The sequence below is a fragment of the Vespula vulgaris genome, chromosome 13 (assembly GCF_905475345.1).
Source record: "Vespula vulgaris chromosome 13, iyVesVulg1.1, whole genome shotgun sequence".
Classification (NCBI taxonomy): Eukaryota; Metazoa; Arthropoda; class Insecta; order Hymenoptera; family Vespidae; genus Vespula; species Vespula vulgaris.
In genome coordinates, this window is record NC_066598.1 from 1894110 (window position 1) to 1922102 (window position 27993).

The following is a 27993-nucleotide window of genomic DNA, read 5'->3' on the forward strand; positions in this document are numbered from 1 at the left end:
AGTCCCGGTTCGAGCGTTACGTCGTTGTCGTTAATTCGACGATATTTGCTTATTGTATTGTACAAAACAAGACCTGGTGTGTGAATTTCTCATAAATATAATTCTCTGTGATTAGACATCAATTAGAAAGATGAATAATCAAAATAAGAAGATCGAGAAATGTAAGTAATTATCTTTTTGTAATATCAAGTTTGTTTCTGTTGTTGTTGTTTAGAACAATTTTCTAATATTATTGTTGTTTAAACAATGATTCTTGTTGGTCTGTGATAACACGTTGTTGTTATTATTAAATTTCATTCATTTATTCTTTTATTTTTCATTTCTTTCTCGCTATTCATTAAAGATATTTACTGAAGTTTAATTAAAAATTAAATAGTATATCATCAATGTGATATTTTAAAAATATATTTTTATTTCTAACGATCAGTAAACATTTTATACGAATTGAAATTTTTATTAGTATTTTCTTTGTCAGAATATAATTAATTAAAGATTAATTACTAACATATATTGGAATATTTATATTATTTTGTTAATTATCTTGTTATTATAGATTTCAAGACATCTATGGTTGAAGATCAGGATGTTGTACCAAATAAGAGATCTAGATTGAGTGAAATAAAATCATCAAATCAATTTGATAGTCCTATCAATGAAATTATTGTTTCCAATAATTCATATGATAAGACACCTATTAAAGCCTTGAACATTTCTGAAACCGAACACAACAATTCTATAGACTCTTGCAGACGAGTTTTATTTCTCAAAGAAGAGAAAACATCTTCCAAGTAAAGTAAAACATTGTTTAATGAACAAATTTATTTTTATGTTACCTGCAAAACTTGTAAACAATGTATAAAATTTATTATAAAAATACTGAGTTGTGCAAAAGTAAATTATATAGTAATTAAATTTTGTTATGTTTTACCTTTTTTCTTGTTGCAAATATTTCTAATTCATGATTAATTTTTTTAATGAAAAAAGAAGGAACTGTAAAATTTATAAAAAGTTGAATCGTAATGAAATATTTGTTCTTGTAGAAATTTTTGTTCTTGAAATATTTCTTATTTAATTATACTTTTTATTAATCAATTATAAGAATATTAATTATATATATAATGTGCCTGAAGATATGCATCACTCCATACATCTTGGTGCGTGGGCGCGAATGTTAGCCTGTTTGAAGGTGCTACAAAAATACCTCTTAGATAGCATTGCCAACCTATATTACCGATGTACGAAGCATAGCCTATCTCAAGGTGCAATAATTAATATACATATAATTTATTACAGATAAGAAAAACAAAAACAAAGCTTGACGATATATTACGAAATTAGTTTTTAAACAAAATTTGAAAAAATTATTAATCTGGATGTATAATTATGTATGTATAATTATTTGACGTACATATATTATATTTTATATAATAATTTCTCATCCACCAATACGAGATAAAGAAAAAACTTTGAGTAAATAATTCTTCCAAAGAATATCGATACGTAACTATTATTTTGTTTTTATTCAGACGTTCTATTTTTTTTTTATTTCATCATATTAATTTTACCTTTCCAAGTTAATGATTTTATCGAAGGATTTCATATTACAAATATAGTCAACTTGAAATTAATTTAATATAATATCATCGTTGATCTTTGATTCCGTCATGTCTTCTGGTCGTCAACAGGAAGATTCTGAAGGTTGGTACCTACAACTATATTATATAAAACTAATTCAAAAGAAAAAAAAAAGGAAAAAAAATCAAAATTTTTGTTAACCTTCAATCATTATTTTTTTTCTTTTTTTTTTCAAAACGCGTAATTAAATTTTACAGAGAAAGATCAAAGATCGAAGAATCCAATGATTCGGCATGAGAAATACAAAACCGGCATCATAAATGATGAGAAAACGTTTGCTGGATCATTATCACAAGAATCAGCTGACAAATGTGTTAAAATTGATTCTACTACTAGCTCCAAAGATGATTTTAAAAAATCCTTTAAAATCGACATATCCAAGAACAATAATCCGTCTGACAATCCAAGATATTCTTCAGAGAAACCAATCGTACTTAACAAGTTGCCAATCTTCGACGAAGAGTCACGTCTTTCGTGATCATTATAATAATATGATAATATATTCGTCCTTTTTGTTTTTTTTTTTCTATTAACATTCTAATGATTCTGGTTAGTGCTTTAGTTGATCTGTAATAATTATCTGTAATAATTATCTGTTAATAAATTAAATAGATAATAATTGTGTCTATATATTTGTATGTCTGTATAAACATTTGATGAAGATAAAGAAATCATTCGATTGTTCAGATCAATTTGTTTTTCTTTCTTGGTTGGCTCCAGAAAAAAATATGTACGTTTATCATAAACATATAAGATCAATAAATTCAATTATTAAATTATGTTTAGAGATAGACAATATATTAAATAATAAATTTTATTATATTATATTAAAAATTATTTATTGTTTATAATATTTAATAATATATAAGTATTAATTAATTAATATATATATATATACTGATAATAATTACTATATAATTAATAATTTTAAATTGTTTAGAAAAAAATATACAGCATATACAAAATAATTTAATTATCTTTAGAAAATATAATTTCGATATTGTCTCTAATCTCTAAACACATTTTCTTTATATTAATCGGGCAGGATTAATATTTTCATGGACATTATTATTAATTTATAGACGATGTGGTAGAAAAATTAACCTTCATTTATTAGCTTACAGATTGAAAAAAAAGAAAAGGAAGAAAAGAAGAAAAAAAAAGAAAAATAAAGATAAACTACTAGACGTCGATATCGTCAATTGAATAATATAACGATTAGATCAACGTTTAGGATCCCTCGATTTTTTTTCATGTCTCGGCCACGCTTAAACGGAGACATTTTTTATTTTTTTCATTATTATTATTAGCTCTTTCGAAAAATTCCATGATGATTATCTAAATCGAATCTATAATGCGCCTTAATGAGTAGATAAAAATTAAAAAAAAAAAGAAAGAAAAAGATAAAGAAAAAAGGAAATAAAATAAAATTAAAAAAAATAAAATAAAATAAAAGAATATAACGATCATTATATGCTGTATTATGATCGATTAAAAAAAAAAAAAATAAAATAATAATAACAATAATAATAATAATAATAACAATAATAAATAAATAAATAAATAAAAAGAAAACAATTATATCCTTTTTAAATAATTAATTAAAATCGAGAACGAAGAAAGAAAGATCTCTGGATCTCCCTCTCCAAATAGAGAACATATAATCAACGTAGTCACAAAGATCTCGTTTAGAAAACCAGCTGACATCTCGCATCACATTATACACCGCTATACTCCATATTTGATTAATGAGAGAAAAAAAAAAGGAAAAAAAAGTGTAATAAATAAATAAAAAAAAAATTAAAAAAGAAAAGAAAGAAAAGAAAAAAAAAACAAAGTAAAATAAAATAAGAATAAAAATAAAAACGAAAGCAACGAAGAAAAAAGACGAAAGGAGAGAGAGAGAGAGCGAGAGAGAGAGAGAGAGAAAGAAAAAGAAAGAAAAATATCTAGAAAACAATTGGACACAAAATTCATGATATACCATCACGGGATTCGAGGAACACTTAGCCAGGCCAGACCTGATAGGCAGTAAAACAGAGTCTTAGCGTGTAAGTATCTACTTAATCGACGAGTAAGAGACGATATAAACCTAATTAACATTCTCCTCCTTCACCTCATTTTTCCCACACCTTCTCCCCTCCTCGACTCTGCTATCATCCATCGTATAAATCATCCTAAAATCGAAAGACTACTTTCATCGAAAGAAAATCCTTAGAGAAATATTTTGTCCGATTATTATTACTATATTGTTCCGTATTAAAAACGATCGCACGACGGCAACGTGTGCGAGAGTAAGAAAGATAGAAATAGAGATAGAGATAGAGAGATAGACAGAGAAAAAGTGAGTGAGAGAGAGAGAGAGAAGGAAGAGAAAAAGATAGAGATTAGGATTGCTATTAGGATTAGAAAATGATGATAAACGATGACAACGACGACGATGATAATTTCAGAAGTAACTTTCACGTCCCTTCGGTGCACTCGAGATCAATTCTCGTCGTTTCCAAACAGGTTGTACACCACCTGTCGAGGCACGTTGATTTTGCGTGGCCATGACCGAACTCGATGACGTCGTAGATGAGATCGTCATAGATGACGTCACCGTCATCGTCGTTGCCTTCCCACCGAGCGTGTCCAAATCCGGTATATGACGAGTCTGATGCCTCGAGTCGGTGTAACGTCTCTTCGTATATTTCTTATTCTCCGACGAGGTTGTTGATGACATCGTAGTTGTCGCTGTTGTCGTTTTACTGTGTTGAAGATTGGCCGAAATTGGATCCGATCTATTACCGATGTGTAACATCCTTTCTATATCAGCTGTTTTAGACCTGGAATTGTTGTAATTAGAAATAATACTTTTCATTGTTTTATAGATACATTTTTTTTCTTTCTCTCTTTCTTTTTTTTTATATATATAAAACAAAAGTTGCACGTTCTTTGTTTTCGTCGAAGTTTTAAGAAATATTAACGAGTGTGTGTACGTATGTATATATTTTGCGATGGAAATTAATTTAGAATTAAAATGAATGAATGAATGAATGAATATATTATTACCTCAAAACAGCCCCACCTATACTCGTTATACTAGGTGTATAAGGAATAGCGCTACTCCTGCTAGCATCTTGATTACTACCCCTGGAAACCTGTCTAACTTCGCTCGAAGTGGTAAACGAGACCCTTTGTAGGACAGCTTGTTGATCTGGAATATATGAGACAGCTGTGACAGCACTGTCAGGGCTAGCTGGTGGTGTGGAAGCCCAAGAAGGTGGTGAACTTGGTACTTGATCGCCTGATAACGTTGCTGACGAACCAACAGCGCTATCGCTACCGTGTCTACCACCTGATACGATGATGAATGAATTATAAAACAGCTGATATATATTATCAATAGTGCGGACATATATATGTATGTGTGTGTGTGTGTGTAACGATCAAGATATATCGTTGAATAAAAGTAAAATAATTTTGGAAATAAATATTTTTTTTTTTAACGAACCTTCGCTACAACCAGATATAGAACGTTGTCTTTGTCTTCTTGGTGGTGCGCTAGGTTGTTTCGGTGTCTCTTCGATGTAAGGAATGTCTGGATCATCAAGGTTCAACGTGAACGCTCCAGACATTGGTATAGTTAAACTGGCTGTTATAACCATCGGAGATGATTTTCTACGAGGATCGGTTGGATCCTCGCTTGATCCACTGTCGACGCTGTTACTTCGTCCCTCATCTTTTCTACGTGTTCCTGGCCTCTTTGGACGACGCGGCCTTGGACCAATATCACCACCAACGCCAGCTGTTTGATGTAAACATTCTTCCCTCGTCCAAACCTTTTCAAATCATATATGATATGTGAATTGTTTGTTATAGTTAGAAACATTCTAATCGTTCTATTAAGAAGTATTTAGGTTTAGTTTGTTATTCGAATATGTATTTTATTAGATTTTACTTTTCTTGTTGCTGCTGTAGCGGCCGTTGGTGTATTCCCAGAGGTTGTTAATGTTTCCTCGATCGAAAAATTTTCTGCCTCGCTGCATGGATCAACCTCGTCTCCGCATTGTCTAAAAAGAAAAATATATAAAATATTTTCATATATGTAACTCTTTCTTTCTTTCTTTCTTTCTCTCTATCTCTCTATCTTACAATTTATAAATTATTTATTATCGTAATAATATTGTTTTTACGATTAATACAAATGGACACGAAAAGTACAATAGCAAGCAACTTTTGTAATTTATAAATAATATCAAAAAATATAGAACGATATAAATATGAAATTATTGATGATATATTATAATATTATATTCATTTAGAATTATTCATTATTATGATTGATGATGAATTTAGATGAAAGATAAATAACAGACAAATTAATTTTGCTACTTCACAATTTATAAATAAATTTTATTAACTTATAGAGATCTATTTTAAAATTATACTGATTAAATATATATATATATATGCACATGATATATATACTCAAAGAGCGTCATAGATAGACATATTAATCGAATAACATAGTCAAATCCATCAAAGTAACATAACTTACTCCTCGGCACGTCGTGAGATAGCTAAATCTAATTCGCCTGGATGAGTATCCATCATGTGCAGGTACAATTCATCTAACAATGCTGCTGGCACTGTGAACAACGTCGAAGCATGTTCGAGGAGAGCTCGTACCACGTTTATCACGTCTATCCTCTCTTCTGCTCTCTCTGCAGAAACTTCTGGTCTAGTCTGGTTAGGTTTCACACAGTGAAGTATATTCGGTGCAAAAACCTACAACAACAGTAATAACAAACAACAACAAATATAATAATCATTGTCAATTGCAAGCGATTAAATCATTTTAAATTGCAAACAAATTTAACTATTAAATATTTCATTAACACAGCAACGATATTAACATTTATTTCAAAATAATTAATAATAATAATAATAAGAAACTAATTTTTAAGTTTTATAATAATTTTCAAACATAATTGGATTATAATTATTAATTGTTGATGTTATTGATTATAGTATAATTGATTATTAATATTGTTATTATAAGTGATGGTAAAAAAAAGTTGAGATTGATGATTAAAAAATGTAATTACTAACAGTAGCCAGATTGGTAGTGTTCATTTTGTTTCCTGGTATCCATTCACCAGTTTCACTCTTTCGATCCTCGCTATTCGATGCAACGACACTAAGAAAATTGAGTAATGCCCAAAGTGTTTCACGATTAGGTGTTGGCAGTAATTGAATGAGATGTTGAAGGGCTTCTTGTTGCAATCGCCTGTTCCTGATCTCTGGAAAAATCATTAGTGTTTGTCATCATAATTTATTTCTAAATTTATGGATAAAAGACATCGTCGTGGACGTGTGAAAGAAGAGAGAGAAAGAGAGAAAGAGAGAGAGAGAGAGAGAGAGAGACAGAGAGAAAGAGAGAGATAATTTATTTATTTATTTATCTAATTTCTTAATAAATTAAATTACGAAGATTTCTTTTCACAGAAAAGAAAAAAAATAAAATGAAAGAAAAACGAAAAAACAAACAAAAAAAAAAGAAAAGAAAATTTCTTCGCTTTTGATAATCAAAACCTTCCTTTTTTTCTTTTTTTATCCTACTTTTTCAAAATCCTTTGTTTTTATTTTTATCCTTCTCTTTTTTAGACAAAGCTCTGTACATTTTCTATGCTTTTTTCTTTTTTGTATTTTTTTTAATTCTTATTCTTTATTATTTCTTGGTTTCGTTTAAAGCAATTTTTGAATGATGCCTTCCTTACTTTGGGTATGCACGAAGGCTTGATAGAGATCCCTACAGAGCAGAGGATCAGGCAGGTCCCGAAAAAATTCCTTTAGCAAGGCTGCCACATCGTGAGGACATTGATCAGGACCGATTTTCGTCTCACGACCACAATCGAAGTCTTCTCTCAACTGGAATTTTTATAGTGCTTCGTTTATCTCTCATTTATCTTAGCATTCGTAGCCTTGTTTTCTCTTTTTTTTTTATATCAGCGTTTTTTATTTTAATTGGTCCGAACGATCATTAAAAATTTCAATGATTTTCATTTAAAACGAACGTCATCCTTACATGTACATGTGTGTGTGTGTGTGTGTGTGTAATATTTAAGACTAATAAAATATAAAATTATTATTAGAATTAAGAAAAACAAAAAAGACGATAATTTCATATTCTTTTTATTACAAATTTTTAAGAGTGTATATAAATACTTACAATGTAATTTTTCTTTAACTCCAATAATAATTTTATTAGAAATGTACGTTATTTTTTCGTGTAAATAAAAAAAGAATGAAAAAATGAGTTTTCTTTATAGAAGGATATAATGAAGCATATATAATCTGTGTCTGTATGTGTGTACGTTTGTTGTAAATTTCATGAACGATAACTCACCTGTCTAACTCTTTTCTTCGAAGGTGAAACTCGAAAGATACCTAACGTATGCAGACCAGTAGCTTCGAGATGTCTAATACATTGTCTAACTATTCCTGGTACAGCATCCCATTCACCTGTTGTCCCTCCCCCACCACTGTCACTCAATTCAAGAACACCAGAATCACTTCCGGTCAATGCACCCCCACCTTTCGACGATAATGATTCGCATGAACCACCCTGAAATCAATAGAACAAATTTTGTTCTCTGTGCTGTATGATAATTATAAGTAATGTAATAAATAATGTAATGAATACAATCGATTGGTGAGATATAAAAAATTTCTACGTGATTTTAAAAATCACTTAAACTCTTCTACTACTTCCTTTCATTAATTTTTATATCTTTTGTCGTGCGAAATAATCAAGAGATAGAAAAAAAAGAGAACAAGAAGATCTATTGAAAGATAAGATGAAAGAATCAAAGATAGAAATGAAAATAACAGTCGAAGATATTCGAAGAGAGAACACAAATGATACATTTCGTTTGTAAGAAAATTGTATGATGCTAATTAATCCGTCGTTTAAAATTAGCGATCCTCAGCCCTGTGTATTCTATTTACGTCCGTCGATCTCTGTGACGTCACAGCATCGGCCCGAGAGCACACGTGACGTCTTTTGTCGACGCAAGAATTGCATCTGTGCCTCCCTTTTATTTTCTTTTAAACATTCACGAGTGTCTCCCGCCGATCTAAGCTAGCCAAAAGTTACGTACACAAATTGATTGCAATCGTCAAAAAGAAAAGGATCAATATGCTTTTTCTTATATAACAATTCATTGTTGTAATAAATAATCGACGAAAGATATAAATATTAATGATTTACGATCATCGTTACTTGGTCGAATTATTTTTATTTATTTTTTCTTCTTTTCCTTTGTTTAAGGTGATCATTACTTATTTATTGAAATTATTGATTTTTTTAAATATTAATTATGCGTGAAATGTTACGCCTGGAGAGACGCAATCCTCCAGACATCGTCGATAATGTTTGCTTGTCCGCGCCATCTATTAGTAAGCAACTTTTTTTTGTCCCTTGGATTATGCAATTGCGAGTTTCACATGTGTATGACGGTATTGCATACTACGAGGAATAAAAAAAAATTGTTTACTGATAGATGCCGTTGATAAGTAATATTATTGACGGTGTATATAGAGTATTACATGCATTCGGGCGTATTAATTAATACGAATATAATTAATACGAATATAATTAAAACATACGAATTTTTTAAAATAAGCGATATATAAGTACAATGCACGATCATTAACTAAATTTAATATTTCTTTTATAAAACCGAATATATATATGTAAAATATTTTTAAATATTAAATATTAACGAAATTTAACGAAACGAGACGGACGGAAACGAAATGATTTTCAAGATTTTTGGCGAGATAGATCATCGTTCGTTCATGTTGATCTCGTCATCGTTTTCTATCTATCTATCTATCTATCTATCTACCTATCTATCTATCTCTCGAAAAGTTTCGTGAATGCTTTCGAACGAAACAAAATATAGAGTAAATGTCGACGTGATGCAGAATGTAACATGACGTATTCAATCGAAAAATAGATTTCTAGTCGAAAAGCTCGGCAAGTAGCCATCCGATAATCGTCGGACGATTCGTCGGATTATTCGATGACGAGGAGACGATGACGATAAGAATACGATGACGAGATAATTTTGGGCGGAGTCGAGACGACTTTGACCGTGGCACTTCATATGCCAATTGCGATCAATCAATTTCTAAGGCTTCCCTCGTACATGTACTTCTTTTTTTATCATTACCGCGAATCTCTCTTTAAATAGAGTATCACGATCATTAGGATAATAATTACAATAATCTATATATACAATTCTTTTATAGATCATTGAAAAGAATAAAGAAATTTACATCCATTGATCATTGAAATAATAATAATAACAATAACAATAACAATAGCAATAACAATAACAATAATGATCTATATGTATAATTATTTCATAGATCATTGGAAAATATAAGAAGGATATAAATATTCTATTCATCGATCATTGAAAATAATAATAATAATAATGTCCTACATATATAATTAATCACTTTATGGATCATAGAAATAAAAAGATAAATAAGCAAAATTGATCGATTGCGTTAGAAGAAAAAGAAAAAGGATGTTCCAAAATTTCTTACATTTTCTTTAAACTAATATCATATGCAAATACATCGTCAACAGTGAATGACAAAGCAAATTCTCTCACAACATTTCGTTTCGTTTCGTTTCGTTTCGTTTTCTCGTCATTTCAAAAGATCATTCGCTCGTTTCTAAACGTCTACTAAGCCTCTAAGCCTTATGTTAGCGCGTAGGTGGATCAAAGACGGTTACGCTAGTCGCTAACACTCTCGTCACCGTTACTACAAACCGTATCCCATTATGAAAATAATTACTCTATCTGTTAGAGTTAAATCTTCACGAATATCAAATGTTATTTTCTTCCGATCCATTGATTTATGTCTGACAATTCGTTGACCCGTATTACTACTACAAATTCTCCTATTTCTACTTTTACTACACTATTACTACCACTACTACTATTACTATCATTCTAAATTCACGATGATATCAAAATCTATATATATACGTACGTATATATGCATGTATATATGTATCTTTATACTACCGATCGTGAAAAGAATTTGTTTTCGAGGAAAGAAATAAACCTCGAGATCTCCTTACATCTTCGGTTTTTGCTGCAACCGTAGGTGCTTCTATCAGACTGCTAAAACTCGTTCTACTTCCGTGTCTACTACTTCTGGTCAAACTACCAACATCGGCAACTTCACCAGCAGCGATTCTAGCGATCCTATCGTTCTCAAGACATTGAGAAAGTGGTATACCAAAAACAAGACCACCTGGTGACTCTAAAACAAACAAGAATAATATCGTAATTAATTAATAAATCAATCAAATAAGTATTACAAGATATATAATATTATTTGGATTTGGTGTTATCGACCTGATCGTCATCATCATAGTCATCATTTCTCTCTCTCTCTTTCTCTCGTCTCTCTTTCTTTCTAGATCAGATAAGATTATCCACATGATCTCGATCACTTGGCTCTCCCAAAACGGAGCAAGATCAACGTCGATCTGATCTACGATCAAGCAGCTGTGTCCCACTCGCATTCACGCGCGACGAAATTACGCGCGGACGTTAAACGTGCGTGCATTTTGCGCATCGAAAATCTTAAGAGCGGCTAGTTAATGATATTTGATATATATCGATATGAACAAATTAAAAGTTGAAGTAAAAACCAAAGGACGAGGAACAGATGAGAAAAAGAAAAAGAAAAAAATTAACAAAAAAAAAAAAAGAAAAGAAAGAAAAAACGAAAGGCAATTTTTTTATACGTCATTACAGAACAAATTTCAAAATTTATATCTCGGGCTACCAACAATCACTTCCTGGCGACGTGAGTTCTCGTTGATAATAATTTCACTTGGCCATGAATGTGCTTCGGCCACTTTATTTTCGGTACTAAACTTCACTTCCCCGCCATAGTTACACAGACTTCACGGAAACGCGTCTTTCGCGACCTTTTTCTTGCAATATATGTATTTTCCTTTATTTTTTTCTATTTTATCAGAATCTATTCTTCATAATAATTATTCTATGTTTATATATATATGTGTGTGTGTGTATGTTGTAATAACTATAAACTACACTTTGAATTAATAGATTTTTTAACATGATAATTATCAACAATTATATATATATATGTGTGTGTGTGTGTGTGTGTGTGTGTGTGTTAGAAAAAATATATATATATATTGTATATACCAATATATTAATGTTAATATATGTGTACACACTTCATATATATCTCAGAAATATAGCAAGTGAGTAAAAATGAAATTGATCAAATTGAACATGTGTAACATATAATAAAAAGATGTCTTGATCATATGACCATAAAGTAGTATGATTATAAATATGATTGTATATTAATAATAATTACTATTAATATGATAATAAATCTTTATCATATCTACATAGTGTAACAAAAAAAATATCATTGAGAAAAAAGAATTAAATGAAATTTTAAATAGATACTATTATTAAAAATGATGATTATTTTCTTTTTATAATCATTATGACTTATCGTTAAATCTAATTTTATAAGTATATAGTTAACAATTTTTTTAAGTAAAGTTGGCCTTTGAAAGGCAGCGAAAAGCTGAAAGGCAACAAACCATGTCTCTATACTGATCCGCTTATAGACTGCAATCTGGGCCACCCCGGCCTCAACCAACCATTCCCTCTCTCTTTCTCTCTCCCTCTCTTTATCTATTTATCTCTCTTTCTTTCTCCTTCTCCTTATCTCTCTCTTTCTTTCCCCCCCCCCCTCTCTCTCTTCTTCTATCTTACTTTACATTTCAAGAAACAACAAATAGAGTATACAATACATACACAAAATAATTCATATATAAAAACTATAAAGAATTTTTCTAATAAGCATTTAACACAATTGTTATCTTTTGCGTTTACAAGAAAATTATATAATTTGAAAATTTTACTATTATTATATAATATATAGTATTACTGTACTCGATTATATAATGTTATTATATAAATAAAATAAAATAGGATTTAAATACATATGTATATGTATATCTACATCACTTCACATTATATAGACTAATTAATTAACAGACAAATAAAAAATATGCTAAGAAAGATATCGTCATAGAAATGAAAAAAAAAAAAAATTAGAAAATACAAGAAAAAAAAAAACAGAAAACAAAAAGAAAAAATAATAAATATATATGTTAATCGTGAATAATTATTGGTAAGGAAAGATATATCAAGCTCTATGTATCGAAGTACACTTCAAACGTTGAAGAGTAGTGTTTAAAGGGGCAAGTATCGAGTGAGCGACCTCAGCAAGAGAGAGAGGAGAGAAGAGAAAGGAGGAGGAGGAGGAGGAGGAGGAGGAAGAGGAGAAGAGAGACAAATAGAAAGGGAGAGAGAGAGAGAAAGAGAGAGAGAGCAAAGAGAGAGAGAGAAAGAGAGAGAGAGAGAGAGAGACTCCCGATTGACGTCTGGTGTTCCTACGGCACTTCTACCCGACGTGAACCACAAATAAACCTGGTATATGCGGAAATATGCAACGCCACCGAACACCCTGGCTAATTTTAACCAAGCGAAATTGTGTCTCATTCCAGGCTGTTACTGCCCGTGTGTGTTATACGTACGCTTCTTCTAACGTCTCTTTTCTTCTCTCTTTCTTATAGTAAAGATAGTAGAAAATGACAGTGTATATACGTGTGTGTATGTGTGTGTGTGTGTGAGTGAAAGAAAGAGAGAGAGAGAAAGAGAGAGATCTGACATGTTCAACAAGTCAAGTATGCATCCCTATACCAATTTCGACCATGTACAAGATGGTACATAAAGAAATTCCTGGCTGATATTTAAACATAAATTTCCATTTTTCTTTTGTTCTTTTTCTTTTAAGACTTCTTAGGCTTCTAGTTACTTAGATACTTCGTTGAAAGTTTTATATATAATCTGAAATATAAGAAAAAGGGATTAGTTTGGGAAAAGAAAAGGAAATCAAAAATAGTTGTCAAGAAAGAGTATATAGATCTTTATGATCACTTAAGAAATTTTTTCAAACCCATCTAGAAGCTTTTTGTCCCATCCTTTATTTTATATAGTATATAGATATGTATATATGTATCTCTCTCTCTTTCTTTCTTTTTCTCTGTTCGTCAAACAATGTCTAGATCCTTTTTTGACATCTTTTTCTAACGTTGAGTTAAAGTTTTACAATAAAATTTAAGATATCATTCAAAAACGATGATTCACATCTTTTATCTTTTCTTTTTTTTAAATATCAAAAATATACACAATTGTTTATATACGCAATGAAGAGAATCATTTAATTGATTCTTCTTTTTCTTTCTTGTCAATTTTTGTTTTGTTTTTATTTTTCTTTTTTTAAACGTAAAACACACAATCATGTTTCAATTGCAATGAATTAAATCAATAGATATATCTTTAGGATTTACATGCTTAAGTATCAATCGTAAGATTTCTTTCTTTTTCTTTTTTCTTTCTTTCTTTTTTTTTCTTGCTCTCTTGCTTGCTAAATCTTTCTTGATAAATCTAGATGTATGGTTTCCGTGATAGGTTCTTTTAAAGTATCGAATCGATACTTTCTTAGCAGTGACATGTCCACGTCGAAAAAACTCGTTTCCTTCGATCGTACAATAAATCTTTATTCGATTGATTTCATTCGTTGCTTCGTTGGTTCCTTGTGTTTTTCTTTCTAGGGTTGAAGGAGACGACCAGTAGAGAGGAGGAGAAGGAGGAGGAGGACGAGGAGGAGGGATCACGTGATCCTATAATTTATTCCACGTTCTTTCCCCGGCGACATGTCTGAAGAGAATAGCCGTAGAAATAGCTTTATTTTCAATGAAAGGTCATCCAAGTAAATGGAAGGTGTTTGATATATACAATATATATACATATATATGCATGTGTATATATACATATATATATATATGTGTGTGTATGTATGTATGTATGTATGTATGTATGTATGTATATATATGTATATATATATATATATATGGAATGGACCAAAATTTTTTAAGATAGACCAAAGTTTCTTAAATAATAGTAAAAAATCGATTACTATTTCCCAAAGCTTTTTTTTTTAGGCTTCTAATTAGTTAAACGCTTTTAGTTTTACCATTTAGAAAAATAAATAAAAATAAAAATTAGCCTACAAAGTTTTAGGAAAGTGTAATTGATTTTTAATATCATTTACAAATTTTTATCACGGTTAAAAACTTTTGAATCTACTCAGCTGTATATAAAAATATATGGAATATATAGAAATGTATGTATGTATGTATATATATACGTATAAGACGATTAGAAATGTCTCGGAAACGTTTCTACGACTTTTACGTAGATGAGTTGAAATCGATAGAAAGATCGATATAGATCTATCGATCCTATCACGTAATACTGACGATCTCCGTTCTCTTAAAGTTAAATGGATTAATTTGTTCAATCTCGGACGAGATTGCGTAACCACTTATTGTACCGTCTCTGGTATACATATAAGAAAAGGAATAAAGCCGTTCGGATTTGTGTAGATTTCATCAAGAGTATTTGTCTCAAGTTGGAATTATATAAGTTTCGAAGCTCAATATTATATTAATTTGAAATAAAATTTATGGAATTTTCTTTTTTCTTTCCTTTTTTTTTTGTTAACTCATATCAAATATTAAATTAAATTTTTCTTTTTTATACAAAATATAATGAAACATATTTTCATAAAAAGACTCTATATAAAAATTTCATGCAAGACGATATTTCGTATTGAAATATCATTCATAAAGTTTTATTTCGTCGTACTCAATTAAAAACGTAACGAACAGATTAACTTTGATACATTCCTTTTGAATTAATCGGCATTCTCTTAAATGAAAATAGAAAATTCACATGCTTTGAACTTTCTTCACATACATCTTTTCTCTTTTTCTCTCTTTCTTTAGATATTTAATTAAAAGTCTTCTTTTAATCTTTTATTCCATAAGAAAATTAGAAAGAAAAAAAATGAAACATTTCTTCGTACGGTGACATGCAAGAACGTTTCTTTACATTCTTCTTATTTTATCTTTTGCTTCGTGCAGTATAATATAGTTTTTCTTTCATTTCCTATTTTTATTTGTTTTCTTTTTTTTTAGTAATACCACAAGAGAAAAAGAGAGAGAAAGAGAGAGAGACTGAGACAGAAACAGAGAATATTTCTTGTCCTATTTCACTTGCTAACCTTTGTCTTTTTCCTCCTTTCCCTTACTCTCAAAGAACCCTGTTGTGAGCGCCTTCCTCTTGAGCAAATATGCTCTCCTTTTTGGTTTCGTTGCAACCGCACCACTTCCGAGAGATTCTGAAAGTAAAAAAGTACAAATATACATTAATAGAAAGATAAGATAAGAAAGAGTAAAAAAAAAGGGGGAAAAAATTTCATTTCATTTCATTTGTTTTACGCAACGAGTACGTCGAATCATTTTTTTTCTTTTTCTCGATTAAATAAATAAATAAAGTAAAGGGAGATGAAGAGAATAAGAGAAAGAGAGAGAGAGACATAGAGAGAAAGAGAGAGAATGAGAGAGGTAGAGTAAGAGTGAGAGAGAAAGAGTAAAAGAGTAAGTACGTTTGAGAAGCGGGTGTTAAAGCAAGTATCCTCGAAAAGCGAGTATAAGTGTCTTTAAATAGCGTTTCGCGCTTCGGCCAGACGTCTTGTAACTAAATGGCGCTAGAATGGCTTAAGCGTATACTTCGAAACATTTACGCCGAGCAACAGAGAAGATTTATTTTCCTTCGACGTTAGCCGGAGAAACGCAAGACATCGATGCTATTGAAAAAGAGAGAGAGAGAGAGAGAGAGAGAAAGAAAAGAGAAAAACATGAGATGAACATATATATGTATGTATATGTATATATAACGTGTATATATATATAAATATATACGTACATACACTGTATGTGCTACTGAATAATTCATTCTTTGAAAAAATTAAATACATACATATATATATATATATATATATATATATATATATATATATATATTGTAAACAAAAAATAAAAAATTATCACTAAATACACTAAAAATGAAATTGAATCAATATTAAACAAGCTTTGTACAAAATTAATTTCATATAACGATTAATTATGAAATGTTTCATTTGAAATTCATTTTATATAATACACAAATATGAAATATCCATTTCATATAATAATTTCGTATGAAAAGTTTTACGTGAGATCAATTTCAAACGGGGTACAAATCATTGGGGGGAAAAAGGAAAAAGAAACAGAAAAAAAGAACATCTCATGCAAAACATTACAAGCATGTTTCTTTTTTTTTTCTTTTTGAATAGCAAAGAAGAAGAAGAAGAAGAAGAAGAAGGTATGAGAAGTATGCGAATTTAAAACAGCAAGTGCGCATATCTCGTGATATATCGATCTCAGAGAGAAAAGAATACGAATAAGAGAATAAAGAGAAGTAGAAGAAGAAGGAAAAGAATAAGAAAGAAAGAATGAAAGAAAGAAGGACAGAAAGAAAGAAAGAAAGAAAGAAAGGAAAGGAAAGAAAAGAAAAGAAAAGAAGAGACGTGTTGACATCAGAAGTAAAGAGGGTACTTCGACGTAAAAGAAGATGTAGGATCGTCAACGAAAAGAAAGAGAGAGAGAGAAAGAAAGAAAGAGAGAGAGCAAACCCTTGGGACCATAAACACGTCAATCACTTGAAAATCGCGAGACAGCCAAACGGCGCCTCGTTTCTATATAATCATTGGCACCCCGAAAAGACAAAAACACCCGTTGGATATACATATGTATATTCCTAAAATTTCATCGTGATTTCACGCTTTTAATATGTTCTCTTCTATTTTTTTTTTTATTTTCTCCTTTCTCTTTCCTCCTTTCTTTTCGTTTTTGGAAAAGAAAAATTTTCTTTCTCAGTTTTTTCTCTTTTTCTTTCTTTATTTTCTCTCTCTCTCTCTCTCTCTCTCTCCTTTTTTTGTGTATTATCTCATTAAGAACAAATGTAAGCAATACAATGTTATCATTGATCATGAACCTGCATTTATTCCACGAGTGGATAATCAAATCTCAATAATGCATGAGAATATTCACCCTTCGTCATCTGTGTGTGAATAATTTTACACTTTTCTCCTCTTTTTGTTTTCTTATTTTTCTTTTTGAAGAGGAATAATTTTCTTCTCTCTCTCTCTCTCTCTCTTTCTCTCTCTCTCCCTTTCTCTCACTCTCTCTCTCCCTTTCTCTCACTCTCTCTCTCTTTCTCATTAATAATAATAGATATAAAAAAGAGCAGCGAAGAGAAAATATTATCATTGACTTAGCAATTATTCTCGAATCGATCCGTGAATCGATAATATCCGATTAACATGTATAAGAAGAAAGATAGATAGATAGATAGATAGATAGAGAAAGAGAGATAGAAAATGTAAAAGAAAATTAATGAGTATGCTTTCCACGCTTGAAGAATACAAAAATAGAGAAATTGCTGGAGCTTTTTCTTCTTGAGATGAAATTTTCTTCGATCCAAATTGTCTCGACAGGGATAATACGATTAAAAAGTTTCTAAAGAAAATGATATAACGTTATTAACTTTTACATTTTTCGTGTGATTATAAAAACACAAGACTTTGTATAAAAATTTGTAAATATAATATACACACGTACACGGATTCAGATACACAGACACACACATACGAAATTATATTGTTTTTAACTCACCACTCGGTGGCCTGATGTGAACACCTAAATTGAGAGCTTGAAGCTTCGCTACGGCAACTTTGCATAAAACTTTTCTTTCTATTTCTGAGAGAGAACGCAAAGAAGTATCCTGGAGAGTCACTCGTCGTCCACCTGTGCCAGCCCACGTGCATTTTCCCTACAAAGTATATATAGATTCTATATAAACATATACTGAGACACACACATATATATATACATATATATATATAAAAATGAAGTTTAAAAAACTTGAGAAATTTTGTTCTTTCAGAAGAGAAAATTCTTAAGAAATTTTCAAAGAACTTATTTGCTATCAATTACTTTAAACTATTCATAAATTATATAAATATGCAAATACATAAATATATAATTGTACTTTAAAGTTTAATTAATATGTATATGAAAGATAATGAATTGAATTTTTATGATGGAAAATATTTGTTAAAAAAAATATCCAATTGATCAGCTTAAATAATTCATATATAGAAAAAAATAATACAAATATATACATATATATGTGTGTGTGTGTGTGTGTGTGTGCATGTTTATTAACTTTAATTAAATTTGATTGAATAAAGAGCTCTTGATAAACCGAACCAGTAAATTCAAATTCAATTGAAATAGAATCATAAGCTCATTAATAATTAATGATAATACTTTGAAGAGTATATTCATGAAAGTTTCACAACGATGGAATTGGCTGGTTGGAGGTAGCTCAGAATAAAATATCAAAGAGTGGTTTGGTTTATCGACATATAAACGTTAGAAAGAAGAACTACAAGGTAATGTAATGGAACACTGTATGAAAAAGAAAGAAAAAAAAAAAAGATAAAAAGGAATAAGGAGAATAACTTATAATAATGTTTCATTCAACGACTTTTGTTCTCTCCTGCAATAAATGTAGGTGTTCATAGCAAAAGGAAACGAATATCGAAGGGAAAGAAAAATAAAACCTACTTTTAGTTCTTTCAGAATAAAATAAAAGAAATAAATGGATCCCTTATCGATCTGAATTTAAATGTCCTAGCCGTTGAAAACTTTTTTCTTTAAAAATATACGGTGTCTAAAAAAATTATCTCCTTTTCAACATTATTACATATCCTTTAATGACAAAATTTAAGATAGAACATACATGTAGAATTATTAAAAGAAAAAATTCTTCAATAACAATTGTGACTTTTGCACTTTAATATCTGTCCAATGTCTATCAATCACATATTTTATACTTTTGTTAGAGCTTCGGTGAATCAACAGTGACCTTCGACATTTAGTTGTATACGTTGCAATACATTGTCTATCCGCAAGTATAATAATCGTATTAACCTACCATTTATCAACGAACTGATGCACAAGTGGTGCACACAGCATTAGACCTCGAACGTAAGCAAATCCCTGAACAGTGACACTCTCAAACAGGTGGATTGATCGTAATGATGCAATACATTAACTAGCTAGATCATCTGTGATTTCATTCCTTGAAGATTTGTCAAATGATCAATGATCTTGTGACAGACATTAACAATTTAAAGGTAAGAATTTAAAGGTAAGAATCGCAGATACCATTTAGATTAGAATTTATGCGGAAACGCTACAACGTACATGGAAATATTTTCACAAACTTATTATTTTAATAAAAGAAATTTTTTCGATAATATAGACTTAATAAAAATTATTATTTACTAATCCTACATGTGTAACATTATAAGTTTCATTTAAAGAATAAATCTGTATAAGAGATAATTTTTAGACACCCTGTATATTAAAGGTTACTTTTATACTACTAAGTATTGGAAAGATAAACAGATAAGAATCCAATAGTCTTTGGAAAAAGAGAGAGAGAGAGAGAGAGAGAGAGAGAGAAAGAGAGAGAGAGAGAGCGAATAAGAGAGAAAGAAATTTAACACAAACAAAAAGAAAGGAGACACGTGGAAAACTTTCTGTAAAGTTCCGTAACACGTGAGATCTCGTCACTAAATATTTCTTACACCGGAGGCATTACTCATAAGATGAGTCACTGCCAAAATCCATTTTGCATCGGACGATCTATCAAACGATTTCGTTACTTTCTTGTCGTCGAATTTGTAAATAAATACATGCAGGTATGCGTATCGTTTCGTCGGAATCGATACGAATACAAAATGATATAACAAATGGATTGCTTCGGACTTTCCAGATAGATCAGATTATAACAATGACTCCCCCTTTTTCGAGAAATCGTTTCTTTTATATAAAATTCATTGCAAATAAAAATTCTCAGAAAAAAATCGATAGTGAATAAACTATAAGTCGTTTAAAAAAGAAAACAGAAATCTGAACATATCTCACACCTACGTACATTATATATATATATATATATACATACATACATACATATATATATATATATATATATATATATATATATACACGTATACACACAATCTGACTTGTACAATCAAATTAGAACAAAATATTTTCTGATCGTTTCTAAGATGAATTCAAAAATTGATTTTGTCAGAATGATTTGCCACTCGTAAGAGTGATTGGGACAAATCTTGGAAGAAGTAATACTCGAGTAGAGTAAAATTGTAGATAATATAGAGGATGTAGCGAATAAGTAAAAAAACACTAGTGATGGCAAAGTGATGTATAGTAATAGTAGTAGCAGAAACAGTAGTAGTGTAGTTGTGTAGTAATAGCAGCAGCAGTGTAGTAATAATAGTAGTAGTAGTAATAGCAATAGAAGTAGAAGTAGAAGTAGCAGCAGCAGCAGCAGCAGTAGTAGTAGTAGTAGTAGTAGTAGTAGAGTAGTAGTAGTAGTAGTAGTAGTAGTAATAGTAGTAGTAGTAGTAGTAGTAATAGCAGCAGAGGTTAAGTATAGTTTATACACACCACCGTTGGCTGACTATTTCGGGCGGCGCCGGCAAAATTCCGAGGCCCTAAATTGGTTATCGCGCTAACCGCTTAACAAGAACGTCTGCGGCAAGGTCAACCTTCTTATTCTTCTCCTTTCCTTCTTTTCCCTTTCCTCTTCTGTCATTCTACCATTTACTCGGTCACGAAGAAGAAGAAGAAGAAGAAGAAGAAGAAGAAATAGAAAGAAAAACGATTGGACGATAGCTAAACGAGTCACCAATACCGGTACAAAGTTTTTAATAAATGTTCTGCCTGATAAAGACTCAAATGTGAATGTGAATGTGAATGTAAATGTGAATCTATGAATGATTTATAATCAGTAGATAGAGAAAACAAGTTTCTACAATCTCGAAGTATTTTGAAAAGTTGCTGTTAGACACTCACATACGCACACGCACACAAACATACATATGTTTCATACTAACCCCGTCATTCCTCTCTATAAATTGCTATGCAAATTTGACGCATTGGTGAGATTGTCGAACGTTTGAAGGATGTATATTCCAATTGCGGATTGTTAATAGTAATAGATTATTCATTGGTTATCTCTCTGATAACGTAAGGAGCTTGATATTAGTCTGTGTAGGTATGTGACGACAGGTAGTTGTTGTATTCAGGTGAAAAATGAGTTTCTGGATATTAGAATAGGATGTCTTCGATGGTTAGGACCTAAAGATGGAAAGATTTCATTGATAATATTAGTGGAAAAAAGGTTAAATTTGCCTGTTAAAAACCATACGAATTAACGTTAATCGAAAAGACAATTGGTAACTGACCTGAGGCGTCCAGATGGACGGTAAGTTCGAGGCCCTCGAGGTACTTTTACTCCTGGACCTCCAGATTTTCTTCGCAACCAGCCTGCTACCGTGATGTACCACGCTGCTGGAAGACTTGCTCTTCTGCATCGCTGTGCCACCTGAAGAATTTTTCGAAGAAGATGTGAGTGCCGGTGAACCAGGTGCCGAATGTGGTTTGTCCTTGTGAGCATTGGAGCCATGAAGGAGATGGGAGAGAAAGGATTGATGATGATGTTTGGGAGTTAGGGGTTCTTCCAAACCGAGACCAGCATCGATGCTGCTACGTGAACTTGCGTTTCTACTTGCTGGCGAGGTTGTATCAGCGTCCGAAAGATTTTCAAATGGATTTTCCATGGAGGACATTTCACGATAATTAATAGCCCAATTGTCATCGGTCTGACAACCTTTGTTATTGCCATCGTCGTCGCCAGGCTTAGTAATCTCTCCCTTTGGTTTGATATTACGAAGATTTCTATCGTAATTAACACGTTTGAATCTATCGACCTTATCAGCATCCATAGATTTTTTTCTAGCCATTCTGAGATACCTCTTGATGGTGTCGCTAACCGATGGCGACACATCGTCATTATCGACGCTACTACGTCTACGACCACTGGGTTTAGGTACACTCGTTTCACTTTTACTACTGTCGTCTTTCTCTCTCTCAAGAAGTATAGCGTCTAAAACCTCACGGGGTACTGGATCAGTTTGTACACCATCGTCCAGTGGTCCGCGATCAGTGCTAGGTTCTTGAACAGCTATCAGAGGAGGTGGAGATATAGGATCGCGTCTTTCCGAGTACCAATCTTCATTCTCTTTGCCCGTGGTCCTGGTTCTCTGATGAGCCCACCATCTATTGGAAGGTGATGTGTAAGCACCGGTTGCTCTTGGTCCTCTGAAGCCTCTGGTACATCTAAGATCAAAGTAAAGCTTTTCCAAGAGCTTACGATCGGTCAAGATGTCTGATATTACGTGTTCTCTAGTCGGAGACTTGCTGTAGTAACGACTAAGAGTCTCCATCAAAGATTTATGAATGTAATCACCTTGATAAGGTGTTACAGATGATTTAGAAACATTGTCTCTGTTAATTGATTTCGTTTCATTATTAGGAACTACTTGCTCTCTCTTTGCCTGAGCTACGATGAGATCCAAATGCTGTTGTAACTTATCAATTAGACTTTGATAATCAAAGTGTTCTTTACCCTCGATATGACTGACCACACTATTTCTATCCAAAGATTTCGCCGTATCACCGATATCACCTTGCATGTTCAGGTACTTTTGCAACATATCAGCTAAAACTTTAACCTCGGCATCTTCCTTAGCTGTCCTTCTACGACTAACAGGACTGGAAGGTGCGCTACCACCACTGTCGGATGCCAAAAAAAAGTCTCTCTTCGCTTTGGCCAGATCAAACTTGCCAGAAGTTGTAGTTTGAAGGACGAATCCTTGAGGAGGATTCCTAATCTCGTCAGCTTCGTCAGCTGAGCTAGCTTTAGCTCTACAACTACCACCTTTAACGTGTCTACGTCGTCTCTGAGAACGGAAACCTAAAGTACCAGGATAAGAAGCTTTCCTCCAAAGTAGGAACTTTGGTTCCTTTTGACAAACTTCTTGAAAATATTGTTCGATCTTGGGTATATCCTCGGAACGATTGTGAGCACCATCGGGTATCAAACGTCTTCCAGCATCAGCCATATATCTCCAAGTTTTCCTAGTCAACAACCATCTCTCTTTAGACGGTTTACTAGCACGTTTAGTCCTACGATCCTTGGAGGCCGGTGGTGTACCACGCAAAGAACTTCCGGCCTCCATGCTGTCGCGACGCGAGCGTCTCCTACCGCCAGGACGCTCAGCCATCGTCGCGTCTTTCTCCTTCTTCGCCACACGAACCACTTTCGCAAATATATCTTCTCTTCGCGGTTTATCAACGTGATTAGACCTCTATAGACGACCAGTTGCCAGTCGTCGGGCACAAGTCGTTAACACTAAATCATTACAAGGCACAACACTCGAAGAAACGTAATCCTTTTACTTTTAACCAACTGTTAAACGAAGAAGAAGAAGAAGAAGAAGACACATTCGATCAAGGAAAAAAACAAGAGAACTCTTTTTGACACTTCACTCGATCCACTTCAAACCTTCGATTAAAACCTGCCAAACATAAAGAATCCTTTTCCCTTTGAACTCAAGATTTTTCAACGACGTTTGATCGTCGAAAACGGAATGATTAATCTCAAATAATACACCACTAGCCTCTAGAAAAAGCTACTAACCACTTAGATCAATGCAACAACAACGCAATATAACTAGTCGCCTCTGAAAATTCCTTCGCTATTTGGATCAAATATCTCTCGAATATATTTCTTCGCTCTCTTTAACGAGGCTCGACCCAAATTTAACTTTTATCGTCAAGAATCGCGGGTATTTTGACCTGGAATCACTGTACATCACGGAAGATCTATATAATCCTTCGTGTTCTTTGATCAATCCTATAAGATTAACCAATTCCTTTAGCTTCAACCAAATTTCTTTAGCTTTGCTAAGGAATTTAAAGAAGAAATTTTCAAGAAACGACGTTTAAGAGAATCGCGAGCCGGCAAGGTGGAAGCTGCCCAAGGTACGCGACTACTGCTCCTCAGGGCGTCGCGACGCTCGTGGACGCTCCGTGTCTAAAAACGTATCTGGCCCTCTTCACTCTTCCTCCTCCACCAACTTCTCTCTCTCTCTCTCTCTTTCTCTCTCTTTCTTTCACTCACGCAATAAGACGAAAGAAAGAGAGAGAGACGATGAAGTGAGTAAGAGAAGAACAGAGAAGAACAGAGAGAAAGAGAGAGAAAGAGAAAGATAGAGAACAAGCTAGCCGAAAAAGAGGAAGGGAGATGCAAAGACGACGGCTGATGAAGCAGACCGAGGAAGAGGCTTCTTGAGTGGCTAGAGTAGTCTAGAAAAACCTGGGACGGACACGGCAGACTAACCGGAGATGATGCCGTCTGTAGTTGTCATCCTTTGGCAAAAATACACATGATGGCGCCTTCTGTCGATGATTCGACACATATCAGAAGACTTTGTCCAATTGTTTTTCAACAATTGATCAGAGAAAATTTTAAATACTTTACCCGTATCAAATTGGTAAAGATCAAGGACAATTATGGATCATACTGATCATAATTATTTCACCAGAAAGATCAGATACCTTACAGTCGAGATAATCAAACAGAGTAGTTCATAATCAACGTGTTACTCCGTTAGGGAGACCTAATAGAATGTTTAAAGATGCTCGAAGGTGGTGGCAAAGAAGTTGTCATCACTTGCCAAATAACATGGCATGTTTTAAGCGGACTGGACCATATCTAAGAGAGTATACTCTATCATTGTCAAACGAATACTTTGAGAAGATTCATCTTGGACTGATATCGAATAAACTCTTCTCTATCTTGAGTTTTTCATATTCTACATACATACATACATATATATAAATCTCTCCTTCATCGAACATTTTTTTGACACAAAATTATCCTGCACAAATATTGCGATATTAATTAATCAAGTAGATCTATGAAGAATAAAATTATATCAGCGAGGTGTAACTACTAATCTTAAGAATCTTGATTCAATTTCCTGCATATAACTTCGATCACTCTGACAAAAGATATACTTTTGATCTTGACATTGCATATTTAGCGGACAGAGGAGAAGTAGACATCTGCAGTGATGTTTCATTAACTTAGAATAAAAAGAGAGAGATAGAGAAGGATAGAGGAGTCCTCTCCAATATTCTACTGATGTGTTGCTGCTTTTAACTCTTCATCTTTTTTTACAAAAAGTAACATCAAAGGTGACGCTAAGTTTATGTTTATCCAAACGTCAACGTAAAAAGAATGACTTTCTGCATGTACCACCTGAAAAATAACAACTAATTCATCACTCGACAGTTTTAATCTACAATTTTTCTTTCCTTCTTTACTTCCTTCCTTCCTTCCTTCCTTCCTTCCTTTTCTACTTTCCTCTTTCTCTATTTTTTCTTTTTTTCTTTTTGTGTGAAATCTCCCAGAGAAGAAACCATACACACACCACCAGTCTATAAATCTTTTCAAACGAGATACACCATGTTCTAATGGTATGCGTAATAAACTCAACACGTGTTCTCATATAAAATTCTACAGTTCAACTGTTGAGTGTTACCCAATGTGTACGTGTGCACGTTTCCTATTTCAAATGTGGGACACATTTCTTGAAGCCATTTTAATGACGTAGAACCATAAAAATTCATTATGGTAGGATTGCTCAATATATTCCCAGGGAAAAAAACTATTTTCAGATTCTCATTCTTTGGTGCAACTAAATTGGACCACAGTGTTAGTTCACTCGGAAACGATCATCGTAAATCTTGAAAGAAATCTTTTGAGATTCTATTTTTCTTTTCTCTCTTTTCTTTTTCTATTTAATCTCATCTGAACCAATCATTCATTTACTTGCGTCAAATAAATCAAAAAAGAAAAGAAATATAGAAATAAATAAATAAATAAATAAATAAATAAATAAATAATTGTCATTTGAAATTGAATTGTCATTTGAATTGGATTAACCTGATCACGAGATTTACTCTTAAATACAATCAAATTAGCTAGCATTGGGATCTAGATTATTCAGATGCCAATGAACCGGAACACGTCCATTATTGGAATGTCGTCTATCTGGAATAGATATCAGCCGAAATAGCACGTACAGGTCATAACCTCTTGACAATGCCACCCTAAATCTAGACTTTCTCGATAAAGATTCCACTCCACCGGGATTGACCTAAAGTAACCTTTTTGAAAATTCGAATATATCAAGTTTATATCCGAGATTCAATCAAGCAGAGAGTTCAATTTTTAGATTAATTAACGACGAGCTACGTTCTATTAAAAATGGTTGATTCTAAATCCAACATTATTTCGTTAAATTTGATTAATCTATATATGACTTTCTCCAATAGTTACAATTATACAATTAAAATTCTTAATGTGAAACAAATTAAAAAATCATTGAATTAGCAAAAATATTAATTATGTAATATGGTACTATTTTTTAAGAGGGAATTTGAAAAAAAAACATACATCAGCTTAAATAATCTCAAAAAAGAGTATAGATCTTTAAAATCATCTAAAAACTTTTGACTCGTCCTGTAGAAAACCTAACAAGTATACGATGATAAAAATTTTTGTAATGAAATTCTAAAACTTGAAGAAACCAAGGAAGATACTAAAACCGTTTCTATCACAAAAGTTTCTCTCTCAAATTGGATGCCGAGGTATTTTGCCACAATGAATCTTATCAGAATAAACTTCTCAGAAACTTTCTGAACACCTGTGAACATGGACATGGAAGATACATTTGTCAAACAAGTTCGACTAAGATTAAACAATAATCTCGCCCACATTCTAACATATAAAATAAAATGAAATATTTGTCAAATCGTACCACGATAAAATAAGGAAATATAATATATAATATGGAGACATTTTTTTTTAATCCGAAACACAAAAAACCCGAAAGAAATTTTTCTCTGAAAGTTTTTCACGCCATTTAGAAACAAAATAAAAACAACCATAATCCCTTTAATTGTTAAAAAAGTCAATTACGTTCGATAATTAGAATGGAGAATACATTAGAAAGCTTTTTGTATAAGAACAATTCTCCCTAGACATTTTCCTTTTCTTTTTTCTTTTTTCCCAAGGGAAAACTTTGATGAGAACTTCGTTAAGTAGATATCTCATTCTTTTTGGAAAATAAAATTCTTTCTCTCTTTCTTTCTCTCTCTGGAAAAAGAAATAAATTTTGTAATTCAACGAACGTAATTCGACGAAAAAAAAAATAAGTAAAATAAGTTCGAAAGATAAAAGATTGTAAGAATAAATGTTG

General features: G+C 31.9%; 1 protein-coding gene across 2 annotated transcripts; it reads right to left on the bottom strand.

Annotated features, from left to right (window-relative positions):
- Positions 1–2593: 2593 nt before the first annotated feature.
- LOC127068595 (uncharacterized) lies at positions 2594–27059 on the bottom strand. Of its 2 annotated transcripts, XM_051004922.1 has the most exons (13): positions 24363–27059; positions 22066–24240; positions 18395–18551; positions 15901–16017; positions 10787–10971; positions 8030–8248; positions 7401–7551; positions 6733–6923; positions 6179–6408; positions 5579–5690; positions 5132–5459; positions 4690–4975; positions 2594–4463 (listed from the first exon to the last, which is right to left on the bottom strand). In XM_051004922.1, exons 2-13 carry the CDS (start codon positions 23944–23946, stop codon positions 4085–4087), a joined length of 4236 nt encoding a protein of 1411 aa, XP_050860879.1. In that variant the 5' UTR covers positions 23947–24240; positions 24363–27059; the 3' UTR covers positions 2594–4084. The 2 variants fall into 2 exon arrangements, with proteins under 2 accessions (XP_050860879.1, XP_050860880.1); XM_051004923.1 differs by having other exon boundaries at positions 4690–4834; positions 22066–27059.
- Positions 27060–27993: the final 934 nt, after the last annotated feature.